We start from the raw sequence: 23778 nt of genomic DNA, 5'->3' as shown, positions 1-23778 counted from the left end.
TGGTGAGAGCCCCCCGCCTTCAAGCTGCTGGCTGGGAGGGAAGGAGGAAGAACATCCAAAATCCCACAACAGAAAACCGTAGTTTTCCACATTTTGCAGAAATGATTTCTAGTGTCCCTCTAGCACACTTTGTGCTCCTCCCTCTAGTAGATTCTTATTTTTAGAATTACAGTGTTCTGGTTATCTCTGCCATGATTACATCTTTGATTCTTGGATTCCTTGGCCTACCAATCTCTCTCTTTCTCTCTCTGTAATCACCAACCTTCCAAAAATTATTAAATTATGGGAAATCAGAATTTTTAATAGCATATTGGGTCAGTAGAGACATCACCTGAACATGATCTTAACTTGAACTTAAATTCTTCTTTAAAATATCCATACGTATTAAATATAGCTACATTTAAAATATGCTCTAAAGCTTTGAGTGAATTTTCCTTTGAAGAAGGCACTGTGTTGAAGAAGAGCTGTCTGACATACACAAACTAAATGAGGTTAATCTACTGAAATGGAGCTGGCAGCAATTCAGCTTCCTAGTTTGCTTTTAATAGTTTATTTCTCAGTGTATGCATCTTTAAACTATGTAGCTTGTTTTTATGAGACAAATAGTGGGAGATGGCCTTAAATTGACTCTTGCTTTGCAATCCGAAGTACATCTTAATGCAAGTTCCCCTGTGCTTATTAATAATGAGGTTGGACAAGAATAATGCTGCCTCGGATTGCAATGTTCAAGGCATTCATTAAAGTTAATAATCAGTGCTCTTGCATAGAAGATTTATGCCTAATGTTGATCGGCCCTTTGTTACGTGGAGTTTGCTTGCATTTGAGTAGCAAGGAGCTCACCACAAAGGCCATCAGGCAGGTTTCCATGGTAGCAGTCCTTCTTTTGTTATTCCCATTTGTAACACAGACAGTATCCAAATACTCACTATGTCACTGCTTAATGAAAAGAAATAGAATATTGGTAATGCCTGTATAGTCAGGAATCTGGTCTTTGGGTGTGACACTAAGGAAGGGCATGCATCTACTCAGGTTTTCTTTTATGCAGCTGTCCACCAAGTGGGACTAGTGTCCCTTTGATCTTACTACATTATGCCCTATTAATGACCTTCAGTGATCTCATAGTATTGCTCTAGGGACAAATATAACTGAGTAATGAATAGAATCACTTCATCAGTGCTGAATCTTACAAAAGATAATTTGGTCACTGTACACTAGTAAGAGTACAAGGTAAAACTATGGAAGAAAAATATCAACTTTTTAAGATAAGGATAACATTATAGAATGAACATTGCTTTTGATTTTTGTTGTGTTCATGTACATGTTCATTTCTCATAGTGACTCAACACCTGGATTTGCCCAACATCTTTGTTGTCTAAAATATATGCATTTTTATGTCACTTCCCTTTGGTCATGAGTCAAGTATTTGAGCCCATGGCAGCACAGAGAAGCTTTGTTTTCCAGCCTGTCCGATTCTAACAGAAATCACCAGAGGAGTCAACTGGTGCTTAGTCATTCAGATAGAGAGAAGAATTTGCAAAGGCTTAGCATCATTCTACCCAGTCCTGCCAAAACATCATTTCTGCCATTTACTCAGTAGAGAGTAAAAACTGTAACTCTTATTTTAATTTAGTTGAATTTTCTCCTTCTCACAGGCTAGAAGATCTGAAAATGTTTATGAACTGGTAGGATGTTAGTACTTCAGTTTTAGCTGCTTTATTAAGTTTCCACAGAGCTTTGTGTGACTTTCCCCTGTAGTTTTAGCCTTCATCATAAATGGCCTAAGTATAGGTGTAACAGACATGGAGGTAAAATTTCTGCCATATATTAAATACATGGTATGTAAAATTTCTGCCTTATATTAAATATATTTTTAAATGCTTTTGAAAGGAAAACTTTAATGAAGTGGAGAACAGGGATTAATAGAGAGCTATATATGAATTTGGCCTGTGAGGCAGAAATAGAAAAAACCCAAGATTGAGATGGAAGAAATTTAAACTGAATCAAGGGTTGAAGGTTTTCAGCTTGAACTTGTTGGGAAGCATCCATTCACCATTGAAGTGAGGTAGATGGTAGTGGAATGGGGGCTTTCCCAGGGGACAGACAAGAATGAGATCAGAGCAAAGCAAAGATTCAAGTCAGCAGAACTGGAAACTAGGAGGACTTACTGATGAAGAAAATGGGTTACAGAGAACTTAGTGGGGGGAGCAAAGCAGAACCTCCAGAGCCAGGCCAGAGGAAGAGCTGCCTGCTAGAAACATGCACTGCTTCCAGAAGCCTAAGTGAGCCAGACCACTCTTTGGAAAGAAGGAAAGCCTTCAACTGTTTCCAGAGTATGCAAAACACCCATTTTCCCATTTTAAAAATAATTGAAAATCAACATTTTGCCTCTGTTTAATGAAAATAAATTTTAAATTGTCCTGCATTTTGAATGCAGCCATCAGTGTTGAGGGAGAAATTCTTTCTACTTTTTATTCTAGACCATCTTCTTCCTGGACTTAACCTTCATTCACTGATTTGTTTGTACTACAGTATCTACAGTATTCATTATATATTAGCTGTGTTAACTGATAGAGACTCAAAGATGAATGAGACCAATGGTGAAAAGCCAAAAATATCCCTGTGTTTTGGCAAGAAGAGTGAAAAAATAACCATTTTGAAATATATCCAGAGAATACTCAACAACAAAGTCCTTCTTAGAAGAGAAAAAGACTTTACTAGAGACTTAGAGACCCGGGGGAAGGGCAGTTACCCAACTCTAGCCCTCTCCAGACCTCCTGATTCACAGCCCAGTACACAGACCCACTAAAAGACCAAATGTAACCATATGGTTATAGAACACATCCCCATCCCCACACCTACCACCACACCAACAGGGCTCCAGTATAACAGGCTATGAGACACAGACTCTATTTAAGAAACAGTTCATAGAGAAACTCAAAGACAAAGGAAAGAGAAAAAAAGATACTAGAGGAAATTGAAGCCTCTGGCACCTATGATGATAGCAAACATTAAACAACCCAAGTGCTAGTCAGACTAACACAATAAAGTTTTGTTTACCTTGGTTTCTGGTACTGCAAGCATCATGTCTGACTTTCAACAAAAAAAGTTGCAAAGGTAATAGTAAAGAAAAAGAGGAAAAAGTGTCTGAAGAGACAAAGCAAGCATCAGAATCAGATATGACACAAATTTTGGAATTGTCAGAGAAGGAATTTAAAGTAACTATAATTAATATATTAAGAGAACTTACAGTAAAAGTATACAACATTTGTAAATAGGAGTATTGTAAGCAAAAAGTTGGAAACTCTAAGAAAAAAAAATCAAAAGAAATGTTACAAATCAGAAACACTGTAACAGAAGTGAAGAATGCCTTTGATGGCTTCATCAGTAGACTGGGTACAGCCAAGGAAAGAATCAGTGATTTTGACAATATGACAATAGAAATTTCCCAAACTGAAATATAACAGGAAACAGAATGAAAAAGATGGGACAGAATACCCAAGAACTAAGGAGCCATTCCAAAAAGTGTAACATACACAAAATTGGAGTATCAGAAGAAGACAGAACAGAGCAGAAGGAATACTTGAAGTAGTAATATAGCCACTAATGTCCAAAATTAATGACAGACATCAAACTACAGATCTAAATCTAGGAAGCCCAGATAATACCAAGCAAGATAAATACCAGAAAATCTACAAATATCATATACAAGCTGCAGAAGACCGTAGACAACATCTTGAAAGATATTGGAGTAGGATGGAGAGGCACCTTTTACTTACATAATAAAGATAGGAGTTATAGCATTCTTCTTACCAGAAACTACCCCAAGCAAGAGAGTGCAGTTAAATATTTAAAATGTTGAAAAAAAAAGCATCAAACTCGTATTCTATTTTCAGCAAAATTGTCCTTCAAAACTGAAGGAAAAATAGGGATTTTTCTCAGACAAACACAAACCGAGAGAATTTATTGCCTGCAGACCTGCCCTAGAAGAAACGTTAAAGCTATTCCTAAGAGAAAAGGAAAGTCATATGGGTCAGAAATTTGGTCTACATGGAGAAAGGGAAAACATACAAAAATGAATAAAGGTGAAATAAAGTATTTTATTGTTCTTATTCTTAATTGATCTGTTAGAAAACCGTTCAGAGTTCAAAATTACACTAGTAACAATGCATTGAGTGATTAGAATATGTGAACAAATGAAATGAATGATGAAGTTATAAGGGGTAAGGGAGAAGAATTCAGAATACTCCTTTTTCTAATCTGTAGTACCTATGAATCAATATTTAAAAGTGGATTTAGATTAGTTATAAATGTGTACATTGCAACTCTAGGAAAACACTAAAATAAATTTGCTAAAAGAGGTATAATTGATATCCTAAGAGAGAAGAGAAAATGAAAGGAAATAAAATAATTAAAGCAGAGAAAATAGAAAAGAGGGGGAATAAAAAAGAAACAAAAAAATAAGTACAAGTAGAAAACACTTAGAAACAGGGTAGTTATTAATCCAACTATATCAATAATCATTTTAAATGTGAATGATCTAAATAAGGCAACTAAAAGACAAAGATTGTCACAGTAGGTAAAATAATAATATCCATTTGGTATTTTTGCATATTGCCTGCAAGAAACACACTTTAAATATAAAGACATAGATAGGCTAAGAATGAAGGGATGGAGAAACATACAGCATGCTAATACTAATCTTATTTATTTCAGGCAAAGGCACTTCAGAACAAACAAAAAGACCACATTCCTCCCTTGTACTAGTGAGGACATAATACTGCAGTGTCATCTAATGTCTGTGTTACTGTTAGACTGGGAACACAGACCCAAGGGTAGGAACCGTATCTATTTTGCACACTGTTACATGCACATGTCTGACACATTGAAAGCACTGATACATATGTGTTGAATGAAAGAAACATTTAACAGTTATAGAAGCAGCACACAGAGAACAAATATGCTAAATAATACAGAGATGGTCTCACTATAATTTGACACTGGGCACTGGCACAGAACAGGAGCTCAAAAAGTGTCTGGAAATTTTCTTATTTATGAAAGTAGGTTTGTGATCAGAGCGAGAAAGATTGGTAGCGTGAGGAGTTCAAGAATCAAAGATGTAATCATGGCAGAGATAACCAGATAATCCTAAAAATAAGAATCTACTAGAGGGAGGAGCACAAAATGTGCTAGAGGGACACTAGAAATCATTTCTGCAAAATGTGGAAAACTACAGTTTTCTGTTGTGGGATTTTGGATGTTCTTCCTCCTTCCCTCCCAGCCAGCAGCTTGAAGGCGGGGGGCTCTCACCACCACAGCCAGCCCTAATGATGGCTTGGGCCATGACTGTCCCTCGCCACCACACCCCCTGCTTCCCTGCAGAAGGAGCACATGTTCCTTGCAATGCTCAGTGTGTCAGCTTGATGTTTGGCACCTACATGTTTTGAGAGGGTCCAAGTGATTAAACTTAAGCAAAAGTGGTCATGAGCTTCATTAAGGGAAATTCAAATTCAATTCTCTCCTGGGAAACATCACCCTAAGAACAGGTAGGCTGTAGAAAATGGGACTCAAAGGAAGCAGATAACTTGAAGCCAGTATAGACATGTGCCAGGACATGCGTTGGTGGAAAATATTCTGAAGTCAATTATTGGCCTGCCTTTGTCGATAAATTACTCTGATATTTGTGATTTAGAATCAAGAAGGAAAGCCATTCCCTTATTACCTCATTATAGGAATTCATTTTGGGAGGCACTCTCAATTTGCCTTTTACCCCAGGGATGGGTGGAGGGACTTGTAACCTTAAAAACATCTTTGTGGATGAGAAGTACAGAAAAACATTATATATTTCTGCATAAGGAGTAACAGTGGAAAGATATTTTGTTTATTTTGTTTGCTTGATTTTTTTTTTTTTTTTTTTAGCTAACCTGAGTTGACTTTGCTCAGAACTCTACATTACCTGATGACTACATCTCGAAGTAGGCAGTATTGTTTATACCCCTCTACTAAAGGGGAAAGTGAGGCTCAGGAAGTCAAATAAAATCCAAGGCATGAGGCAGCACAGAATGTATAGAGACCTCTCAGGTTCTGTAATTTGGACCCCCCCAAGGAGAAAACTGAACGACTTCAGTGAATCTTAAATTATGATTATGCCTTACAAGATTGTCTTGAAGAATACTCTATTAAACCCACAGTAAATGATTAATTATACAATTATATCTGTAACGTCTAAAATTATCTCTGTCATTGAACTAGAGGATATTTCAACACTGCTTCAGATGGGATCTCTCCATTTGCTTCTGCCTATGAATTGATGCATTAATTCCCTGGCACTACATACACATCAGCAAGGAGAACGTTTTGATCCCTGTTTCCAGAGGCCTGTTCTAATCTAGACAGATATCCTTTATCATATAACCCAGGACCTACACCCTTTTCAGTGGAAACCTTGGCAGCCCATCTGTACCTTGATCTCCTCAAGGGCACACCATTGCATCCAGACTGCTGCTTGTCACACCTAGCACACAGTAGGGATTCAAAAAATGTTCATTGAGTAAGTGAATAGGTACACATACTCCAGAAAACTCCAGCAGAATTCCAGATTCTCGAAAATGTCCTTACTACATTACTTACTATCTTACTACCAGATTCCATGCAATCAATACTCAAGAAATGGTCCATGGGACCTTTGCAAATCGTTGCAAAATGAGATGGTTAGATCTAGAGGGAGGGCCAGGTCTAAAGTCAGTATTTGAGCCAGAAGTCAAGCCCTTGAAAAGTCCTTAAGAAGCATCATGTGGAAGGTACCACACAAGATGCTCAGAGACCCACTGGACAAGATGCTGATGCCCGTCCTTTATCTCACCCCACCAGGGGCCAGATGCTCATTGTCTACCAAGCAGTGTAGTAATTTCAGTAGGCTAGTGTTCATATGGTAGGACTGTTTCTTAAGAGGTAAGTCGGTGTCTTCTTGGAAGGAAGTGAAGTGATGTGTTTATTACTTTATCCCTTCAGTGGTTTTAACTCGCCTCAGGGGAAGCTGTAAAATCTGATACCTGAGTTTTTTAAGAGACTCAGTCTTGTGTTAAAACTTCACCAAAACTGATTTCTTTTACATCTTGCAACATTTCTCTATCACACGCATTTTCTATAATGAGCATGAATTACTTTTATTGTCAGTGGGAATAAAATTAAAAAATGTACACAGAGATTTCTAATTGAATCATATTTTGGTTCAAAGCACATTAAAAGCTGTCCAGAGCCCTGTCCCCATCTACTGTATCCTAGTCTTCCAAGCACTAGAGGAGTCTGGCATACAGCCTAAGAGCTCAGCTGCTGAGGTACACATCCCTCCTTCCCCACTGATGGACCTCTCGGGGCTTCAGTGTCCTCATCTGTAAAATGGTGCTAACGTAATACTTTCCTCAAAGAGTGGTTTATATAAAACATGTAGCACAGGGCCTGTCACTGAGAATTCGGTGTTGTTAGCTATTAGCTACTACTACATGGGTCTGTGTCCCAGGTGTCTTATGAGCTAATAGCCTCATTGTGGAATAGCCTAGCTTCTTATCTGAATGTGAAATAATAAAAGCGATTTTTAAATCCTCTTTAAATAAACTAATCCCAAGAACTTAAAGCTTGTCAGTGATAAAATAGGTACATGAGTCTATCCAAGATAAATCAAGGTGACAAAGCCAGAAAAGGGAGGAATATGTCTCTTTAGGGAGTTTGGTGATGGCCACAACTCACGGTTTATGTGATAGAATAAAACTCGGCCAGGTGGCATAGAGCTACTGAGCTTGACAACACTAGTTTTCCTTTACTTACTATCTATCAGTCATACCCAGTCAATATCCAAAGTAGATTTGATTAATACACTAACTATTTGGAATCTGAACATTTCCTTGCTTCCACTTTGCAGGAGGAAAGGCAGTCTTCTAATTATTCTTAATTCCCAAAGAATTGGCTACAAGACATCATACTTCTCTGTCTTCATTCCCTGTCATTAGCCCATCTTTTTCATTCTCATCCTCCTTGAATTACCCTTAAACCTTGATCTTTTTCAGGCTTCTCTCAAGGACCCACTTCCTTCAGACCTTCCTTCCTTCCTTCTGGCCTTCTCTTCCTGGGTGATCTCAGTCTGTTCTGACGGCTTCCACCACCATCCTTTGCCAGTGAACCCAGTCTCTGCATTGCCACATCGATCCTCTCTCTACAGTCCAAACCCATGTAATTGCCTTCAGGATATCTCCACTTGGACATCTTACAGACACCTCAGCCTCAGCATGTCCAGACTGAACTCGTCATCCCCTGAAACAGGCTCTTACGGCATCCCCTGTCTCAGGAAATGGCAACACTCTCCACCCAGTTAATCAAGCCAGGAATCTGTGATTAATCGTTAACTCATCTCAGTTCCCTCACTGCCTAAGTCCGATCAATCACCAGGTTCTCTTAATTCTATTTCCTAAATCCGTGCCTTTCCCGTTTATTTTACTGTGAATAAAAGAAACATCTTCTGCAACATGATCCATGCAAGGGTCACACCCATACACACAAAAGTGAGGCAGAAGTTTCATGGAACAACTTTTGTCATCATTATATGCATGGCTTTCTGATACTTCCTGTTACATTTTTGTTGTTGTTGTTGTTTTTAAATGCTAGTAACAAGTGGGTTGGTAGCAAACATTTCACAGCTAGATCATCTGGAGGTGAGTGTGGAGCCTCATGTATAGCATTTGGCAGTCCTTGGTATATATGCTTTCACCATGGATGTATTTAGTCTTCCAAGCAACCAGGTTGTAAACATCCCACAACTAGCTCTCCTGACCATCTCCAGCATACCGCTGCATACGACCTACTACTTGATAGAAACCAGTCGGAACACCTCTTAATCTATCCACTAATTTTCATTTCCAGTGCTGCCTTTCCAGTCCTGGTCACCATTATTTCTGATATAATTCTGACTTGGTTTCCAAGTCAACCTGATCTGTTTCACATTTATTTAATACCCTTCAAAGACTTCCTGTTGACCACATGAGGATAGAGTCTACAATTCTTAGCGTGGCTAAAAAACCACCGTAGTTTGGCACCTGCCTGTCTCTCACACCCTCTCTCCTTTGATCTCCACAAAAACCTTTCCTTCTTGAACATCTGAGAGCTTTCTCTTGTTTTCTGGTCCATGGATATGCTATTCCATATGTCTAGAAAGTTCTTGCCTTCCATATTTATTCAACTAACTCACTTATCTTTCCTGTCACAGCTTAAGTGCCACCTTAATCATTTATTCATTCTCCTGCTATATGACAGGCATTGTGGTAAGTGTTCAGCATACAGTGAGAAGTAAAAAGAATCATAATCCCTCACCTCATAGAATTTTGATACTCTGAAAGGGGAAGATACATTATTCAAATAAAGATATCATTCAGATTTAAGTAATAATAAAAGAAGAGCTTAAAAAAAGAGATTCATGGTTCTAAAAGAGCTTATAAAATCTGACTGAATAAAGTAGATCAGGGAAAGTTTTCCTAAGTGATGACTGGTTAGTTATAACAGTTGGGTTAAGAAATAAAGGAGAAAAATCACTTAATGAATCTATGGGGTATACAACTAACAGCATAGGCAGAAAGAGAAGCATGTGAAGATCCGCATGGCAAGAAGGACCATGGTAAAATCAAGGAACCGAATGAAAGCCAGTGCTGGGGTGTGAGACAGGGGAGAGCTACTCAGTGAGGGTCACTGTAGACTTAGTGTGCCCTTAAAAATTTGGATCTTTAACGAAAAAACAACGGGAGGCCATTGACATTTTTAAAGCAATAATATAATGTGCAGGCTTCCGTCTTGGAAAGATTACTCTGGCAGTTGTGAAGATGAGTCAGGAGGAGGCAAAAGTAGATGTGGAGACAAATTAGAAACTATTACAGTACTCCAGACAGGATCAGACCACAAGTTAATATGCTGGTGATGGAGGAGGAAACAAATCAGCATGGGTGAAGGGGATCAGAAACCCAACACACTGGAGAGGTGTGTGTGACAACCTTGACAAGACAAGGTAATGGATCGAATACATGTAAGGCAAGAGAGGGAAGTACTGCACAAATAATAGTACCATTCACAGAGATGAGGAATACCAGAGGAGGACCAGGGTCGAGAAAAAAGAACATGACTGGCTGTAGATATCAAGGTTGAGGCATTTTTAAGATGTGTGAAATGAGATGTTTTGAGGACTGTTTGATAAACTTTTCTGGGAAGGGAGGAGAAATCAGGATTAGGACATGAATTTGTGAAATATCTATGTAGAGGTAGTAGACAGGTAAGACGGGACATGAGTGAATTCATTAAATGAGAATGCATAATATGAGAAGAAGGCTTAAAAAACAATCCTTAAAGAAATTCAATGTGATGATTGGGTGATGAAGAGTCTTACAAAGAGAAACAAGAAGAGCAGCCAAAGAGGTAGAAGGAAAAGCAGGAGAAACTGATGTCAGAAAGCCAGTATGTTTGGTGGAGGAGCAAGAAAAGAATCCAGATTGCTGTGGGTGGAGAAATGGGTGCAAAATATAGATATGGAGTCGGTGAGTTAGACTCACTGAAGAAGTTTTCCCTGGAAGAGAAGGAGAGATACAGAACAGTTACTTGTAAAGTTGATGGAAACTTTCTGGTTGGGCTTTGATGAAAGACACTGGAGCATATGTGTCACCTATGAAAACATTGGTTTGAAAGGAAGTTGAAAACACAAAAGAAAGATGAATGGTAAGTGTAAGGTTCAAAAAAGAGCAGAGAATGTTTCCTGTGCACACATGAAACTCCTACATATACCTTTTAATTCAGACTACACTTGTAATTTCCCCTTTAATTTCCACATCGTCATGTGGCTGTACTACATGAGGACAAAAATCACTTTTGCCTCACTTACTTCTCTGTCCCTAGTGTGAGTCACAGTACTCAAGAGGAATTAATAAAAGTCATTTCCAATTACACATTAAGGTGAATGAAATTAGAAGTACAATTAGTAAAATAAAGAATCCCAGAGGTCTTATGATACCATATGTATTCTATGTGTTCACATTTACACACACACACACACACACTCACACAAATGGTTATCAATATTTTAGGCTAAAATTAAAATTGTTATCATCTTAAGCATAAGCTATTAGGGCACTAAGACAAGAAGGCCTAGAATGAGCAGAAATTGAAAGTCAGCCAAGAACTGAGAACTCTACGAGTAGATGAGCAAGGCCATGAGTCATTTTTGTGCAGAAAACTGAGCCTGATTATATCAAGGAAACAGATGGTGAAAGCACAGCCTGTTAGGACAAGTGGGGGCATCAACCACACTGATCCAGGTGAACCCCCATGTAACAGGGTTTCTACATCCAAGATGGTGTGATGACCTACCAAGCCAAGACAAAAAGAAAGAAAAGGAAACCTTCACTTCATTTTTGGAGACAATAATAAATACCTCATTTAGGGAAGCAAGTCCAGGCAGCAGGAAATAAGTCAGAGGAGCATTTCCTTTCTCAGCTTTGCCATTTTTTTAGACAAGTTGTTTGGTCCAGCCTCAGCATCTTTATCTGTGAAATGGCGATGATCACACCTCGTAGGGTGTTTGAATAAGGTAGAAAGGATTCCATGTCATATTAAAGCACCAAACTCAGAATAGTTGTCCACTTCCCTGAACTGAGAATTTCACATTTCCATTGCCAGCTCTGACGTATTCTCATTATATTCCATAAGTGCTGGTTTTTAACTTCATAAAGTGAGAATGGTGTGCTGTATCCAGGGTTGGTAGGAAGACAGCAAGGTGGCATAATGTGCATGAGGGCAGTTGGTGAATGATGAGACACAGAGAACTATTCATCTAAGGGCCAGCAAGCCACAGCCACAAGGCCACATCCAGCCTGCCACCCGCTTTTTATTTCTTATCTCTTTTTATGGCCCACAAGGTAAGAATGGTTTTCACATTTTTAAACGATTGAAAAAAAATCGAAAGAAGATAACTCTTTCATAACATGTGAGAATAACATGAAATTCAAATTTCAGGGTCCACAAATAAAGTTTTATTAAAACAGTTGTTTACATGTTGTCCATAGTTGCATTTGCACTACAGTGCTAGAGTTGAAAGCTGTGACTATCTTGTTTTCCACAGAAAATGTTTACCAACAAAAGATATAGAGATCTGAGGGACTCTTCTGACATTTTTTTGAATTGTTTGTTGTCGTCGTTGTTGTTGTTGTTGTTATTGGCAAAGCGCCTGTCCTATAGCAAAGGCTTGATAACCAGATGTTGTTTTTTATGTTCCTTTATTCAGTTTTTAATTCAACAAATAATTATTGAGTGCATCCTATGTGCCAGACACTGCTCCAAGGGCTGCAGAATCTAGCAGTGGTTTTATCTAACAGATAAAAATGCCTGTGCTCATTGGACAGACAATAAACAGATCAGTAAAAATAACTGTAGTGTATTAAGAGACTGTGGAGAAAGATAAAGACATGGAGAATAGAGAGTTTCAGGGTAAGAGTTACAATTTTTAGATATGGTGGTCCGGGAAGACCCAATCAGGAAGGTGAAATTTGAGGGAAAACCCTCAATAGAAGGGAGCCCTGGGGATACTGCAGGGGACACGGGGTAAGGAGGAATGTTCTGGGCACAGGAACAAATAGAGAGTGTTTAGTTTGTTCAAGGAATACAAGGAGTCAGTGAGGCCAGAGCGGAGTGAGCGAGGAGAGAATGGCAGAAGAAAAGTCACATAAGTGCCCAGCAAGCTTCAGGAGGGCCTTGAGAGACCGTTCAGGGGCTCTGGCTCTTCCTCTGCCGGAGACGGGGAGCAGAAGCTGTGAGCAAAGTCATGGTACGACCGGACTTACACTCTACATGGATCCATCTGGCTGCTCCCAGGAGGACGGGCTGTAGAACAGACTGTAGCAAGGGTGAAAGCAAAGAGACAGAGAGACAGAAAGCAGTTGCAGTTGTTCTGGTGAAAGGGGAACTGAAAGATATGGAAAACATACATTTGCTCTTGGATGACAGGGAGTATGGGGGGTGCAGGAATTAGGATACAGGGATGATGATGGCATCATAGAGAGGTTAGGTTAGAGATGCATTCTCTGAAGGGAGATGTACAGTGGGCTGTTGGGTACAGAACTCTGGAGATTGGGAAAAGGTCATGGCTGGAGATACAAATTTAGGAGTCATCTACAGATAGATTGGATGTGGTTATGTTGCTATATCTCTTCAGTTCTATAAGAGGATTCCATATAACATTGCAAATGACATCTGAGGAGGAGAGACCTAGAATCAGAGACATTAGCTGCTAATGAAAATTGCATTCTTCCAGAAGCAAGCAGAATGCCAAGAACAGGTATAAAATATATAACTAGTATTCCCAATTTGAATTGTTCCTAATTTGCCTAATTGAGTAAATAGTTTTACAATGAATCAAATTATAAGTTGATTTGCAAAATCAATTACAGGGTTACGGTATTACATTTTTGAGATATTACATATTATCTCGATGGAAATTAATAAGCCACTTGATGGGTGCACAACACTCCTTATGCTGGTTAAGACAAGATTAGGAAGATAAAACTGCCTTTAGTTTACGAACAAACAGAATATGATGCATCAGAATTCCATAGAGTAGTTCTAACAATTTAATTTCTGCTGACTTTCACAAATGCATCAGCCTTTAAAGAAGAAAAAAGAAAGCTTGACTAGCTTTGCTTCCTCTTCTGGTAAAAATCTTTTAGTTTGGACAGTTATTCAAGCTGACCTGGATGGACATAATGACTGTCTCGTGCCACTAAGATAGTGTTTCTCAGCCTTTCTTTCATTATTGACTCCCTCCAACAGAGAACTTTTTAAAGTATTTTTTCCTAATCTCCACCCCATCAGAATGTTTTATTGTGGTAAAATATACACAACATACTATTAATCATTTTAGCCATGTGTGAGTGTACAATTCAGTGTCATTAAATACATTCACAATGTTGTGTCACCATCACTGCTATCTATACCCAAAACATTTTCCTTATTCCCAATATAAACTCTGTGTCCATTATACAACATCTCCCTATTCCCCATTCTCCCTGACCCCAGTAATTTCTATTATACTTTCTGTCTCTTTGAATTTGCCTATTCTATTTTCTCATGTAAGAAGAACCATACACTGTCCTTTAGTATCTGGCTTATTTCACTTAGCATAATATTTTCAAGGTCCATCCACATTGTAGCATATATCAAAATTTCATTCCTCTTTGTGACTGAATAATACTCCATTGTATTTCTATATCAATTTTGTATACCTAATCATCCATCAGTGGACACTTAGGTTGTTTCTACCTTTTGGCTATTGTGAATAATGCTGCTATGAACATTGGTATACATATATCTGTCTATGCTTTCAATCCTTCTGGATATATGTGTAAAACTGGGCCCATGAAATTTTAATAACACAGATAAACTATGTATCTGTTTCTGTTTCATGTATATATGTATCTGTGCTTTATACATAAAAAGATTTCTTCACTAACTCCCAAAATCTATATTCACATATATTATATATGTATATATGTTCAGTAAGTACATAGATAAACTGTTTAATGAGGAAGGAAGCCGTGGATTATAAAGAAAATGACCCAAAACACATATGTATAAAACATAATCTTTATTCCCCATGCAGTAAAGTTATTTCCATTTTATTTAGTCTTCAGAATTGATGGCAGTTGATAAAGTAATGAACCGAAGGATCTTGAAAAATAGCTCTTGGCAGTTGTGTCAGGACCAAACCAATGGAGTAAATATTCTAATTAAACTTTTGAAAAGAGTGGAGCCTAATGATGCTGTATTCCCACTGAGCCTCAAATGTCTCCAGAACGCAAAGAGAATAATTATGCAAGTATTATACAAAAGAAAAAAAATTCAGAATCCAATGATCAGGCTGTGGGAAGCCAGGTCGCAGCGAGGGCACAGGATGGTACTGTCTGCACGTGTAGGACAGACTGTTATCTAGTCAGGAGGCAGTATTGCAAGATTCCTGGCACAGACTCACCTAGGTTGTATTATATATTATGTATATTTACAATATGTATAACTATTTATTTATAGTAAATACATGCATATTCATTTCAATATTTACATATTATTTTAATATAATGCTATATTGTTTCATTATGTGAAGAAAAGATTAAGAAGATTGTATAACAGTTTTGGAAAAATGACAGTTTCAGATACCTGACTGGAACCCTCAAGGGTCAGGAAAGACGAGAAACTGAGTAACCACCAGACTGGAGGAGACTAAGGAGACATGGCCACTAAACACAATGTGGGATCCTGGACCGGATAAAGGACATGGATGGGGAAACGGGGATTCTGAATAGCCTGTCGTTCAGTTAGTAGTATTGTACAATGTTAATTGCTTCCTTTTTGTAATTGTGCCGTGGTTACACGAGATATTAACATGAAGGGGTGCCGAGCCCAGGGCATACTGGAACTCTCTGTGCCATAGTTGCAACTCTACTGTGAGTCTAAAATTATTTCAGAATAAAAATTAAAAGACCACAAACAGCAGCATTTCTCTGGCAGCTCCCGAGTGTCAGAAGCAAACATGTGATTGGCACCGTTGAGAAACGGTTAGCAGACGGGGGTCTACGTTTGCAGCAGAAGCTTTGAAATCCGCTGTGAGAGTAACTCAGGTCTCTGTCTCCTCCCCGATTGCCCTGCAGGGTGTGCTGGGTGCACCATGTAACCGGGATGTGGGTGTACCCTTTCCTGGAACACATTGGCCCGGGAGCCAGAGTCGTCTTCTTTGGGTCCACAACCATCTTAATGAACTTTTTGTACCTGCTGGGAGAAGTTCTGAACAGCTATGTCTGGGATACACAGAGAAGTAAGTATTGTTTAGGGGAGCATAAAACAAGAGAATTGATGTCTAAGGGAGTGTGTGCAGAGGCTGAAGGAAAATTCCACTGCGGCACAGGGTCACTTATGAGGAGTTTCATTTTTATAACTACAATATTAATTTAAGAGCTGCTGGCAGTTACCTGAAAGGTTTACTACTCACCATGTCTTATTAGCTAGTAAAACATCCAAATCTAAGAGAAAAGAAGCATGTCTATAAAATTTTATAGGGAGAAATACAGTGTTGCAGAAAAAAAAATAGGAAGCTCACTGTGATTAACGAAATACTGCCTGAGCTAAAGGGCATCTCTTCTGATATAATCACAACATTCTAGACATCACCCAATTAAACAGATAAATTATTAAATGTAACCAATCTGTCTCATAAGAAGTCACCCAGATCTCCACGTCGTACATCATCCTTTGTGTGGATGCAGCCGACTCAGAGAGGCCTCGCCCCCATCCTGCCAGACCTCTAAGCAGCACAGAGTGCCTCTGGCCACTGCGATTCACCAGTGGCTTTCATATACAAGGGTTGAAGGTGGCAAAAAAAAAATATATGGGCATAAAGGGTAATATTTCATTGCTGCAAAAGCTCACTTAACCTATGATTTGATTTCTCTTTTGTTTCTATTTATGGCAGGGCCTCCATCATGGCAAGGCACGTAATCTTACCCAAGCTGTGCAAAACCCATCCAAAGTGTATGTAAGATAACATAAAAATGAGAAGGAGGAAAAAGCAACAGCACAGCTATGTAGTGATTTGAGTCCTGAATGAAAATACATCCAAAGGCAAGATGGTTTGGGATTTTAGGGAGCTCTGGGCATCTCTATGATCACAGCCTTTCTAGACATCACCAGTAAACGATCTCTGTTCCACAAACATCGAGCGCACTACTTTGTGCCAGACACTGTGCCAAGAACTTGATCTAATTAGACAAATAAAACACAGTGACTGCCTGGTTATTGAACTGGAATTTGTGTGTGTGTGGATCTTCTAAGATTGTAAGCTTCAAGGTGTTAGCCAGCATTAAATGGCCCAGAGGAATTTGAGAGTTTGTTTTCTCAGCAGCTGGCTTGATATTCATAAGTGGTCTATTAGTTAAAGTGCCAAAAATTTTTATTCAGTTCAGGCCATAGCTTGGCAGACTAGAAATTAATCTTTTAATAATTTTCCTCTCTTTTCAATGGGAATCATAATCTTTGTCTATTAATTAACTCTAAAAAGTATTTAGTTAACTTACAAAAATATTTGGAGAACCAAACATAAACTTTACTCAGCTTCTTGGGAGAAAGGCCATATTTAAATTTTAAGTAATATGCCCAATATATGTTATTCCGGAAGTGTTTATGGCTGACTGTTTAATCTCGATCAGCTTGATTCCAAGAGTCATTTGGCCATTATCCTACTACTAAGAGAAAATGGTCTGAAAGTCAGGAGAGAAAAAATCCATTCTAGATTAATAGAAGACTGCTTTTTAGCAGCTTTGAGTGAAAAGCTAAAGATGAACAGTAGCTAAAAATGAACTCAGATTTTTTTTAATGATCTGTTCAATTTAATGGGTGTCATTCTCTTAAGTAATAGGAATTAAGATTGACTAACATTTTGTAATTTACTTCAGGTATAGAGATCCACATTTTCTACATGGGACCATCTAGTTAACTCCACAGTGGTAGCTGTTTTGCACAAGTGGACATCTTCATCTATGAGAGGGATTCCAAACTGATAGCCTCTGCCATATTTCACCTGCCAAAAAAGTTTTGTTAGGCCTAAATAGTGAGATTTTTGGTTTGAACCAACAGTTAAAAAATGGGACACTTCACACAAAGGCCAGATTTTTCAGCTGACTAAATCATTTAAGTTCTAGCATCAAGCCTCCTGTTCTCTTCTGACAACAATGGATTGGAATTGAGGGTTGCTTGCCCCCTTTTGATGGTTCACTTTCTTTGTCCCTCGTTGCCACCTGGCCACTTTGCTTTGTCATGTTAGGTGCCTAGTTCTGTAGTTGAATTTGAAACTGCTGATTAAAAGCAATGCATGCTATGTATGTGAGTGCATGTGTGCATGTGTGTGTTAGAATGAAATGAATATAGTCAAGAATAATATTATAGTCCTAAGTACATTTACTGCACCCCAGATACAATTGTTCAGAAGCAGGAGTACCACATTTGAGCTCCCTTCCTTGTATCCATATGATTTTTAATGGCTCAGTTTCCCACACTGTGTTGGCTTCAACCTCAAGATAAAATGACATTCTTCCAGAATCTTACAACCAAAAAGAAAATTAGAAATCATCTAAGCCCAGCCTTTCCTTTTACTAAGAGGCAGCTGAGGCCCAGAAATCTTAAGTGACCAAGCAAAATAGGTGGTTGCAGAGCCAACACACCTTTGGGCTCATGTTCAATCCATTGTGACTTGTAGGAAAATATCAAAATGTCACCCTTGGAAAACAAGACACATGAGAACTTAGAAGCTTCACGCAGAACCATGGACCTAGCTTACAACATAATAAAATAGACCAACCTGATATGGGCTGTGAACAAAAAGACCTTAAGAATGGCTAAATTAATATTTAAACATTTGCTCTTTTTAAAAAGAAGCAACTCAAGCTGACCTTGTGATGTATTGGTTTGCAAGGTCTGCTATGGGTACCACCCGCTGGGTGGCTTAAGCCGTAGAAATATAACGTCTCACAGTTCCAGAGCCCAGCAGCCCAAAATCCAGGTCTTGGCAGGATTGGCTCCTTCAGAGGACTGTAAGGGGAGGGATCTGTTTCCAGGCCTCTTTCTTCCGCTTGTCCATGGCTGTTTACATGTTCCCACACCATTCTCCCCTATACATGAGTTTGTCTCCAAATTTCTCCTTTTTATAAAGACATCACTCATATTTGATTAGGACCTATGCTGATGAAGTTCGGTTTAACTTAGTAAAGACCCTGTCTCCAAATACAATCACATTCTGAGGTCCTGGGCTTTGGGGAGACACAATACTGCCCACAACACACTGCCTTCTGCCTCCTCAAATGTCATATCCTTCATTCATGCAAAATACATTCCCAACAGCCCCAAAGTAGACCCAGTATCTACTCTTAAAAGTGCAAAATCTCATCTTAACTATCATCTAAATCACATTAGATTTAGGTGGGTAAGACTCGGGGTATGATTTATTCTGAAGCAAAATTGCTCTCCAGTTATGAGCCTGTGAAACCAGACAGAAAGTTACCTGCTTGCAGAACACCATGGTGGGACAGGCATCGAGCATACATTCCCTTTCCAAAGGGGAGAAATCACAGAGAAAACGGGGTCCCAGTTCTCAACCAAGTCTGAAAGCTAGCAGGGCAAATGCAGTTAGATTTAAAGGTTTGAGAATAATCCTCTTTGGCTGAATGCTGTGTCCTCAGGACGTACCGGAGGGGGTGTGGCTCTGCCCCTTGTCCCTGGGCAGCAGGCCCACTCTGTAAAAGCAAGGAGGTTCATGTCTCTGTCCCTTTGGGTCCAGGTTGGCAGTGTTTCTGCTGGTACAAGATTCTCAGAAACTTTGCTGGCTTCCTGTGCAATTCATGGGGGTCCAAGTCATCAGACCCTCACAGGTCTTTCCTGGCTTCCACTGATTCGGTTAATCAGATCCAAGAGTCACATGTCTGGTTTCTTTAGCAAATGGTTGTCTGGCCGTGCCCTTGGCCTTCTCTCAGACTCTGGGACTCGGGGGTTCAGGACCTCAACATGAATTTGCAGAGAGGGGACACAAGTCAACCTATAACAGCTGAAATATTTCTGTACTTAAGCTAAGAATGTATCTCAATTCCAGAGTGTCTGCCTGAAGTGACAGGGCTTATTAAAATCAAACTCTATGCAACCAGAAAAGAAAGTCTCCAAAAGAGAAAAGTCGGGGTGAGAGCAGAGGCAGCTGGCAGGAGAGGAGAAGGGAGCGCGGAACCAGGCCCACGTGACGGAAGCCCCGCCTTTACTCACCCTCCCCGCCGCCCACCCAGGCCCGCAGCGTCCCAGCGCGCCCTCCAGCCCAGCCCCTCTCCGGCCCGGGGGGACCCACGAGTGACTGGCTCTCTCGGAGTCAATCAGCTCTTCCTCTGTGTTCCCAAAAGCGCATCCTGCCTCAACTTTGTGACAGGTTTCTTTCTGCTATTTGTGTGGAAATTATACCTCTGCTTCTTCCGAATATTATTTACAGCTGTCTAATTTTTTCCCTCTACCTCAAAGCTGCCAAACTAAAGTAGGTGGGGAGCTGTTTTCCCTGTCTGGGTCGATGAACCCCCCTGGTCTACACCCCCACTTTTGAAGATTCCGCTATTGCTGCCAAGTCAGACGGTCTGCAGGAGAACACTTAGGAGGAAATAAACTTTAAAAAGAAAAGCAGGTCGTTCTTAGCTCCTGACACTTCACAGGAGAGGGAACATGGGCTGAAGCTGGCACCCAAGTCAAGAGCGGAATATGTGCTGTGTTTTTCTGTCTTTGCCTTGGTTACCCAACAACTAAGGCATCTCCTGGCCTTCTCCCCCTTACCCCTAGTCCTCCTCCCTTCAGATCTCCTGACTCCTCAGTGTGAAGTTTTCCCTAATATGATTTCTGAGAAGTACTTTGGAAAAAGTGCTTCAGAGCTCTGCCAGTTCCTTAGTCATGAAAACCCAACCGTAAAGACTGTCTAAGGACACCTGTTCGGAGCATGTTACCCACATTCCTCCAACACCGCTGTGACCCCGCTGGGACTAGAAGCTGAGAAGCAGGAGGAGGGGGTCCTTCCTGACATAAGCCCTATCAAGATGACCATCTAGACTTAGGCTTTGTAATGTTGTATATTGTGCAGTTCCTATTCCATTACTTTCCCACTAGTCCAGCTTCTGAGGCCTTCCCTGTGTTCATTATTTATTAGTTGATTCAATAAAGATTAACTGAGCTCCTACTATGAGACAGACACTGTGTTAGGTGCTAACGGATATAATCCAGAAAAAAAGAAAACAGTTATGGGCTCTACCCTCAGAGAGCTTGCAAACAAATACATACAAAGCAATATTTGGGGCTCTTTTGTTCCAGCAAAAAGTCTCAGAATTTTGTATTAGAAGAAAAACTTTTTAGCTAGAAGCAAAAGAAAAATAAGTGGGGAGAATTTGCCAGATTTAACTTTAACTCATAAGAATGACTTGAACATTTTCATCTGCAGGAAAATGAAACATCATTAACTAACTCTTCACTACAGACAACAGGCAAAGGTCTTACCCATCTGGTACACATGAGTCTCTCAGGAAGAAAAACATAGTTCTACCAGGATTGGATTAAATAAAGGGAGAACTTGACTTTATGGAAATAAACAGTTCTTATGGCTAAAACGCTCTATGAGCTTTAAAAAAAAATACCTTGACTTTTGCAAATCCTGAGACCTTGCCTTGGGAAAACACAGAACTAAAATAAAAATAAATTAGGTCTGTTTGAAACTCATGAGCTGCACATCTCCTATTGCTAAAAGCTGGTTACAAAGCAATCTGGTTGGGGTTTCTGTGCAAACTCAGTGAGTCAGAACTAACTTGGGCCCGCACTCCCAGGAACTGTTAAGAGCTGGGTGCATCTCAGAGATGTTGTGTGCTTATTGGGAGGAAAGGGTGGAGAGAGAAGCCACTAAGGAACTTTCTGGAGAAGGCTGTAAATGACTTTCCTTCTTAGCTAGGAGAAAAGGGGTGGATGCAGGAGGGGGTGAAGGGAGGTGTGGGGAGAAGAGAGGGGTTTTTTGAGCAGCTTTGGCAAAGCTGCTCACAGTTGACTCTGATGTTGAAATAAAGTAATTGCCTGTATTTCTAGGCATGGAAGAAGAGAAAGAGAAGCCTAAATTGGAATGAGACCTAAATCGAAATGCAAAAGCTGGATTGAGCTACCACAGAAGATGTGTTACCCCTGGGCATTGGCAGTGCACGAGAGGAAGCTTTCAAGAAAGCAGTAGAATCTGTTTCCACCTCCCTCCTCAGAGGGGGACACCTTTTATACAGAAATATATGTAAGAATAGAATACAGTTGTTTCCAAAATAACTTCCCCTCATCGTGTTTTAAAGAATTCTTTCCAAATTCATCATTGATAATAACATCATTTTGCCCCTTCTTAAAACTAAATCAGTCATTGAATTTTAATCTTTGCAATTGTAATTCCATTTAATCAAGGAGGAATAAAATTCTACTGTGCTTCTTATTGAGAAATACATGAAAACCAAAAGGGGAGACATAGAGCACAGCATTTGTGTCTTTAGTCCTACACCTGGCTGGAGTAATGAACCTGGGCCACAGTGTGTAAGTCCAGAGAGAACGTGATGGATGTTCCTAGTGCGATAATGTCACACAGTTGCCCCAAACAGGCAATGTTAGTAATAATCACGTCAATTTTGTTAAAACCCTCAGTGTGTGTGTATCCCATGGTTTAATCTTGTGAAACTTTTCCTAGATGCAAACTACAGTTTTAATAAAGACCAAACAACTCCTAATCTGATGTCTGTCTGGTGCATCTCAAAACCCTAACAACAATGGGTTAGGTCTCCTTATTTTGTTTACACCACCTGTTGAAAATGGGTTTGTGAAACCTGATTCTTATAATTTTCTGGTTTTAAAAATGTATATCTTTTTGATAAGTCCAAACAGAATATTTTTTTTATAAAAAGCTAATTTACAAAGCCTTTAATGGTAATTTTCTTTAAATAGTACTAATGCAGAATATGCTGTAAAAAACATGTAAAAAATAAATCATAGAGAAATGTAAGGAAGGAGCTAATAAAAATAAGAGCAGAAATGAAGGCAGCAGGAAAATAATAGAGAAATTGATAATTAAGTAATAAATATATTATCTCATCTATAGAAATAGCATTAAAATATACAAACTTCTAATAAGTGAGAAGGGAAAAAACAAATATTTGGCATATAAGTACAGATGTGAAGCCAATTTTTAATTACAAAAACATTTTTTGTAGCTCTAGGGCAAGAAATTCATAGAGCCCAATGAAATATGCTATTTTCAAGGAAAAATTGATTCAATAAGAATAAGAAAGCTGTAATAGACTGGTATTCATGAAAGACATTGTTTTAACATTCAAATCATTATCTTCAAAAAAGGAGTTTTAACCAAAGAGTTTTATGAGCTAGTTCTTGAAAATTTTCAAATAACAATTCTCATGTATTTAAATTGTTCCAAGATTACAAAATAAGGAAGCACTTTTCAAATTATTTTTCAGAGTTAATATAACATTCAAAACAAAGCCAACATAGCAAAAAAAATTCACTTGCTAAAATATTAGCAATGTAAATTAAAATTATGTACATAATTTTTCAAAACTAGATAAGGTTTATCCCAAAAATTCAAGGATGGCTTAATACTGGGATTTCTATTAAAAACATTATCTCAGTACAATAGCCTCCCCTTATGTGCAGGGGATATATTCCAAAACCCCCAGGAGATGCCTAAAACCATGCATAGTACTGAACCCTACATATACTGTTTTTTCCTATATATATATATATGTACAGTAACTTTTAATATGTAAATGTGGCACAGTAAGAGATTAGCAACAATAAAAATACAATGGAATAATTATCATAATATCCTGTACTAAAAGTCATGTGAATGTGGTCTCTCTCTCTCTCTCCAAACATCTTACTGTCCTGTACCCATTCCTCCCGAGATGACATAAGATGACAAAATACCTGATGAGAGGAAGTGAGGTGAATGACGTAGGCACTGTGACATACTGTTAGGTCACTATTCACCTTCTGACAACATAGCAGAAGAGGATCATCTGCTTCCAGACCTTGGTTGACCTTGGGCAACTGCAGAAAGTGAAACCTTAGTAAGGAGCCATGACAAAAGAACACGTCATGATTCTTTCCATAGTTGCACTCAGG

At 39.1% G+C, this 23778-nt stretch overlaps 1 protein-coding gene across 6 annotated transcripts in view; it reads left to right on the top strand.

Annotated features, from left to right (window-relative positions):
* AIG1 (androgen induced 1) overlaps nucleotides 1-22370 on the top strand; it is a 232399-nt gene extending 210029 nt beyond the window's left edge. For 4 of the 6 annotated variants that reach the window (XM_036906830.2, XM_036906828.2, XM_036906834.2 and 1 more), the window contains 2 exons: nucleotides 15717-15880; nucleotides 21700-22370. In XM_036906830.2, coding sequence (XP_036762725.2) covers nucleotides 15717-15880; nucleotides 21700-21727 — 192 coding nt within the window. In that variant the 3' untranslated portion in view covers nucleotides 21728-22370. Of the gene's footprint in view, nucleotides 1-15716; nucleotides 15881-16534; nucleotides 16553-21699 lie in introns of all 6 variants that reach the window. The other 2 variants (XM_036906829.2, XM_036906827.2) reach the window with 1 other exon arrangement.
* The last annotated feature ends 1408 nt before the right edge of the window (nucleotides 22371-23778 follow it).

Source organism: Manis pentadactyla, chromosome 12 (assembly GCF_030020395.1).
Source record: "Manis pentadactyla isolate mManPen7 chromosome 12, mManPen7.hap1, whole genome shotgun sequence".
NCBI lineage: Eukaryota > Metazoa > Chordata > Mammalia > Pholidota > Manidae > Manis > Manis pentadactyla.
This window is presented reverse-complemented; position numbering and strand designations above follow the sequence as displayed.